Source organism: Chiloscyllium plagiosum, unplaced genomic scaffold (assembly GCF_037043375.1).
Source record: "Chiloscyllium plagiosum isolate Xiang-an unplaced genomic scaffold, Cpla_swu_hap1 HiC_scaffold_2, whole genome shotgun sequence".
NCBI lineage: Eukaryota > Metazoa > Chordata > Chondrichthyes > Orectolobiformes > Hemiscylliidae > Chiloscyllium > Chiloscyllium plagiosum.
Window position 1 is genome coordinate 153609262 of NW_028270140.1, and position 6530 is coordinate 153615791.

The 6530-nt window shown below is 47.5% G+C and overlaps 1 protein-coding gene across 1 annotated transcript; it reads left to right on the forward strand.

The window, feature by feature from the left end:
* The first annotated feature begins 488 nt into the window (after positions 1 to 488).
* LOC122565202 (C-C motif chemokine 19-like) lies at positions 489 to 5262 on the forward strand. The gene is made up of 4 exons (XM_043720931.2): positions 489 to 631; positions 1315 to 1441; positions 2853 to 2987; positions 4003 to 5262. The coding sequence occupies exons 1-4, from the start codon at positions 547 to 549 to the stop codon at positions 4016 to 4018; spliced, it is 363 nt and encodes a 120-aa protein (XP_043576866.2). The 5' UTR covers positions 489 to 546; the 3' UTR covers positions 4019 to 5262.
* Positions 5263 to 6530: the final 1268 nt, after the last annotated feature.

Consider the following 6530-nt stretch of genomic DNA (forward strand, 5'->3'; position numbering starts at 1 on the left):
AGGTATGCCCACCTTGAGGGTATTGATAGGGGCTGAGTGGTTTTGAAGAAGTGGCCATCCATAGATTGGGAATGTTTGGACACCTGAAGCACACAGAGAAATCTTGTGCCAAAATAATTTGGAACATTTCCTGATTCTGTCCTCACGGCAAATAAGCTTGCAATCCCTCTTGTCTTTAAATTCCAAGAAAGCACAATCTGAAAGGGTTAATCCTCTGATTTTTCTTTAATGTTTAGAAGTGACAGAAGTGTAAGGGGGTTTGGGGATGAGTTGGAACAGTATCTGAATCAAAGAGGGAACATGGAGATGACTGACTGACAATAATTCGCTCCAAGTGTTGAACCGCTGCCAAGGTAAACATTTGAGAGTTTGTCAAAGGTTGGCAAATAACTCTGTGGTTAATAGAAAGGGGTGAGTCAATACAAAACTTCAGCCACTCGAGAGTATAAATAGCCTGATTTGAAGACAGCACAGAGTAGCAACAGCTCAAGTCAGAGAGAGAGAGAGAGAGAGAGCCCTGAGCTGAACTGCTCAAAGAACAGCTATATGCAGCGCATCATGAAGGGAACAGTCACCTCTACTGCTACCCTCCTCCTCATCATTGCCGCCTCTCTCTGGGGCATTTCTCAAGGTCAGTAAGCCTCTCGCAGGTGAGGTGTAACTGAGATATTTCAACAGAAAAACTGGGGAGACAGAGAAACTGTAGTCAGAGGCAGATTGCTGGGAACATACACTGTAGATAAATGTGGAGAAGGTGAGAGGTGGGAGGTTGGGTGGAGAAGAGGAGATATTTGTTTTTTTTCTTTTTCATGTTTCTACAAGGTCTGTGGGAGCAGATTCAGTAGTAACCGTTAGAAAGTAGTAACCGTTAAATAATGGGAGGAATGACGTTTCCAGGGGTGCAGGGAAACGGGAGCAGGGACAGTGGGACTGACTGGCTAGCTCTTTCATAGGGCCAGGAGTACATATATGATGGACCAAAGGGTCTTGTGTTCTGCACTACCGCATGCTGTCACCTCAATTCTCTACTTACTTAGAGATGTTCTTAATGACTTTCCCAAGTATTCAAAGTTCTCTGATGACAATGTAATGCCTCAGCCTGGCTAATTCCAGAAAATAAAGGTAAGGGAGAAGGCCGTGAATGCAAGTGGGATTCCGGAGGAGAATTCCCCCCTTTCTTTTCTGCCTCTGTTTTCAACTCCTACAGCCTGGTGTGGGTGTCCCAGTAACTCTGTCACCCACCTTGCTGTGGGGTTACTGTCACTGGATGTTGATTATTAAATGCATCTAAACTCTCTTTGTTCTTCCTTCCAGCCAATGAGGACAGCATGGCTACGCAGGATTGCTGCCTCACCACCAGCCCAAGCAAGATTCCCTTGAAGATCTTGCACAGCTACCGAATACAACTGCCCAGCGATGGCTGCAAAATACACGCTGTCGTGTAAGTATTGACTCAGGCATGTCCCTCACACCTTCTTCCACCCTCGGGTGCAAGTCGACTCAGAAGGAGGCCGCTCGGCCCATTAGGGTCTGCTCAATGGAGCAATCCCCATCAACCCTGAACACCGTCTCGATCCTGTAATCCTGCCGGTTTAGCTCCCTATCCGGTTTCAATTTCAAACCTTCTCCACTTCCAGCCTCTCTCTCTCCACATGCAGCAAGATCTAGCCTACTCCCACTCACTGTGTTAAAGAAAATCCTTCCTCCTCACATTCCCTCTGCAATACTTATCCAAAATCCTAAATCTGTGCCCCCCTCATTCAAGAACCATCAGCCAAGAGTTTAGATTTGTCTTTTATCTGAAACTCTGGTATACCTCATCCCCGGAACCACTCTGGGAAATCTCCCACCACATCCTCTTGAGGAGTCCCAGACCCTTCCCAAAATGTTCTGAACTGGAGGAATTTCTCTGGTTGAGACCTAACCTAGGAATAGCATCCCTGGCCCTGTGCTCTATGAGGAGAAAGTGAGGACTGCAGATGCTGGAGATCAGAGCTGAAAATGTGTTGCTGGAAAAGCGCAGCAGGTCAGGCAGCATCCAAGGAACAGGAGAATCGACGTTTCGGGAATGTTCTTGAATAAGGGCTTATGCCCGAAACATCGATTCTCCTGTTCCTTGGATGCTGCCTGACCTGCTGCGCTTTTCCAGCAACACATTTTGAGCCCTGTGCTCTATGACTCAATTTATGAAGCCCAAGATTCCATCAGTTTTGCTAAATATCTTGCCATCTGCAAAGACTGATGCCCATGTCACATCGGGACCCCCGTCACTGTTTATCACTGCATCATTAAGTCTGCAATGCCTCTCTCTATCTCATCTGCCACAGTGCATCCCCAAACACTTCTGTGCATTCGTTTCATCTTCTGTTTGCCTGTCCATGCTGCTAGACTATCTGTCTTTTCCCATTTTCCGCTCACGGTCCCAACTGGGAATGGCTCCCACCTAAAGGGCAGGAGGTCACGCCTGAGCCCAGACCTGGGAAAAGTGGAGATGGCCACAATATTGCCATTCCTGAGATTACCAGACACACGCATGTACAGGCAAGTACACATGTGCATGTGCACATGTAACACCTCATGCACACTCGCATGCTTGAGAGTGTTAATTTTACCCTGTCTCGGGCGATTTGATACTAAACTACCCCAACCAATGTCAGCTTCTGATCTGTCACATACTGTCTGAACATTTGGTGTTTTGGACTTTAACATGAAAGAATATTTGTTGAAGATGTCACCCCAGGAGATGCAGGAGTAGGGAGACTACTGAAGAAAGGACACTGGAAATTTCTTAGTCTTTCATCAGCTGAGGTTTCAAACACATGTTTAACCCTGACCCTTCACCTTCCCAACAGGTTCCGGACAAAGAAGAATAGACAGCTGTGCAGCCCGCCACAGGAAAAGTGGGTGAAGAAACTGACGAAGAAACTCGACATGAAAAAAACAAAACCAAGTCAGAAAAGGAGGTCGATGAGGCACCGGTTGGGAAGGTGAGAGTTTTGTTTCATTGCTTTACATCTCTTCCAGTTGCTGCTTCCCAAACACACTCTCTCCAGATCCCTCCATCTTCAGCTCACTCTCTCCCAAACGTCCTCCCTTTCAATCTTCCCCACACACCATCACAGTCCCCTTCTAAAACACTCCCCACAGACTCCAGTCCCTCCACATGCCCCATCCACCCAAACTACTGCCTCACATTGTAATCTTCAGCTAACACACAGCAGCTTGAACATTGGGCAATCATTGGGCAGAAACTCCCTTAGTGAATGAAAAACAAGCAAGACACAAGTATATTTCGTTCTCCCCAATAAAACCTACTCCCACCCCTGGCCCCATGTACATTCTACCCCATCACTGACCCTACCCCTCCCATTTAATCCCGTCCCCCATAGCCCTGTGTACACTCTCACCCCCAATCGCTGACCCTACCCCCTCATTTAAACTCCCTCCCACAGTCCCGTGTACATTCTACCGCCCCATCACTGACACTATACACCCATTTAATCCCCCCCTCAGCCCTATGTACAGTCTTCTCCATCACTGACCCTGCCCCCCTATTTAATCCCCCTCAGCCCTATGTGCACTCTTCCCCATCACTGATCCTACCCCCCCCCATTTAATCCCCCTCTCAGCCCTATGTACACTCTTCCCTATCAGTGACCCAAACCCCCCATTTAACCCCCCCCCCCCCTCAGCCCTGTGTACACTCTCTCCCATCACTGGCCCAACACCACCATTTAATCCCCCCTCAGCCCTATGTACACTCTCCCCCCCATCACTGACCCTACCCCCCTATTTAATCCCCCTCTCAGCCCTATTTACACTCCCCCCCCATCACTGACTCTATCCCCTATTTAATCCCCCCTCAGTCCTATGGAAACTCTCCCCCATCACTGACCCTACCCCCCTATTTAGTACCCCTCCCACTGCCCCGTGTACACGCTCCCCCCAATCTAAAATGCTGTTTTCTAATTCTTTAACAAATATTAACTTTCTTCTTTCCAGGAATTCACAGGCATGAAAAGAAATGATGGTCAACAAACCTCTTGATTCGCTACATCTGCATTAATCAGAAAAAGAACTAACATCTACCAAAGTTGTCAACATTACTTGAGGTCAGACTAAGGGTTGTATTTGTTTGTAAACCCGACACGGACCAATCATCTTTCAAACTTCCCCTTCCTGCGGCCTTATTGGTGAAATTGGATTCAGAATGGACGGTCTCACTGTGATGCCAAGTGTGATTGCCCCCAAACACAAAATTGGTGTCAAATTGGCACCTCTGTGAAAGGGAATAGCACCTACTGATGTATATGTCCCCCTTTAAAGCCAATCGTCTCATTCTGTTTTGGAGGCTGGCTGTGGGATCTTTCTCTGTCACAGAGAGCAGCAAATATATATATACATATATAGGAAAAGCTTTAGGAAAAGCTTTACTCTACATCTAACCTTATGCTGCCCCTGTCCTGGGAGTGTTTCATGGGGACAGTGTAGAGAGAGCTTTATTTTCAGTTTAAAAATATACGGAGAGTGTTAATCTGTAATCTCAGTAATGCCTGTTCTGGGAGTGTTTGGTGCGGACGGTGTTAGGGCAGCTTTACCCTGTTCGTACCCTGACATTTGTGGAATCCTTGGGAAGGGAGGTGCAGGGGAGTTCAATATAATTGCTGATTGGTTTCACCGTGCCCTGAAACCAAGTGATGGATTTGGACTCCCTCAATTCCACATCAATCCTGTGTTTGAATACATTGTCAAAGTGAATGAGCCACATGGTTGTCAGCAGGAGTGAAGATGCTTTTGTTTAGCTTGGGAAGAATTCCATTTCCCTACCAATTTGCTCCTGTCTTCAATCGACACAGTTACTGAGACTGAGCCACGGAAATGAAATAACCCATAATGTGACAGTGAGTGAGAGCGGGAAAGCTCAATCCCAAAATAATGTGAATACAGACGTTGAATGTTCAATTAAACTCTATTGCCTCTCTTCCACCCCGACACCAGGGAATAGCACCTACTTACGTATCTGTCCCCCTGTAGTCTCCTTAGTCTTTAAAGCTGGTCGTCTCATTCTGTTTTGGAAGCTGGATGTGGGATCTTTCTCTGTGTGATGATATGTGTCTTCGGAAATATTCTGTCCCAGTCTTAATAAGCTGTCTGATTGGACTGTGACCTTTTGTTCAAAGCTGAATTGTTTTTAGTTTCCAGCCTACGATTTTATGGTATTTTGTAATATTGTAATAATGAATAAAGATCATTTGTTATGAAGGGCTGGTCTGCGTGAACATTTCTTTCTGTTTGGGGAAAGCTGGAGGACGTGGGGCCTGGTTTCTTCCCGTGACACAGTCTCAGCAATCCTTTCTGACCCATGGGGCCGATTGGTGACCATTTGGCCCCTCCAGCCTGTTCTCCGGACCCAACCTTAGCCCCTCACTCCAAATACCCAGGTTTCCATCCACACTCGGGTGGTGGGGGGGTGAGGTAAGGGGGTGAGGTTGAAAGGGTGGGGTTGAGGTGGGGGTGATTGGTGAGGTAGGGAAGAGTTTGGTGAGGTGGAGTGTAAGGTTGGAGGGGTGGGGGTGAAGTGAGTGAGATAGGGTGGGAGATGAACTTGCTGAGGGAGGGGGGTTGAGGTTGGTGAGTTGGGGGAGATTGATGAGGTGGAGGGTGAGGTTCGAGTGGTGGGGTTCTGCAGTGGGTGAGGTAGGGGGATTGATGAGGTAGGTTGATGAGAATGGTTAGGGAGGGAGAGTTGAGGTTGGTGAGATAGGGAGGGTGATGAGGTTGCTGAGGGAGGGGGTGGTGAGGTTGGTGACAGAAGTGGGGGGTGAGGTAAGTTGGGGGAATCTGTTTGACCCAACTCACTCCAACGGGGTCTTCTGGGTGGGATCCTGCTGTGCATGTTCTCCTGAGTGATCAGAGATCTAGTCGACTTGGCCGGGGATGTAAAAGACCAGTTCCAGCCGCCCGCCAATCTCTCTCCCACTTCAACCCCCAAACTGCCCCCTCTCAACTTTGCTTGGATTCAGTCTACTGCATACCCTGTGACACTACCTCCAGCCCACAAAAAGCTGCTCATTATGACAGCACTGGTGGGATTTTGCTGTGCGCTGAGACAACACTCCAAACATTGCTTCAATGGATACGAAGCACTTTCTGGTCGACCGAGTTTGAGGAAAGGGAGCATTAAAAACAAACCAACTGTCCTCTCTCTCTGGGTCTGCAGTGTTCATTTGTTAAACCATACATGGGACCAGACCAGTGCTTATTACCCAGCCCTAACTGCCTGGAGGACAGTTAAGAGTCAACCATCTTGTTGTGGGTCTGGAGTCACATGTAGGCTGGACCAGGAAAGGATTGCAGTATCCCTCCCTAAAGAACATTAGTGAACCACCTGGGTCTTTCCACCAATTAATGCTGGTTTTACATCATCTTAATTTCAGATTTTTACTGAATTCAAATTCCACCATGGATGAGATTTGAAACAAGCTCCCCAGGACATTATTGGGTTTCTGGATAAATAGTCCAGCAATAAC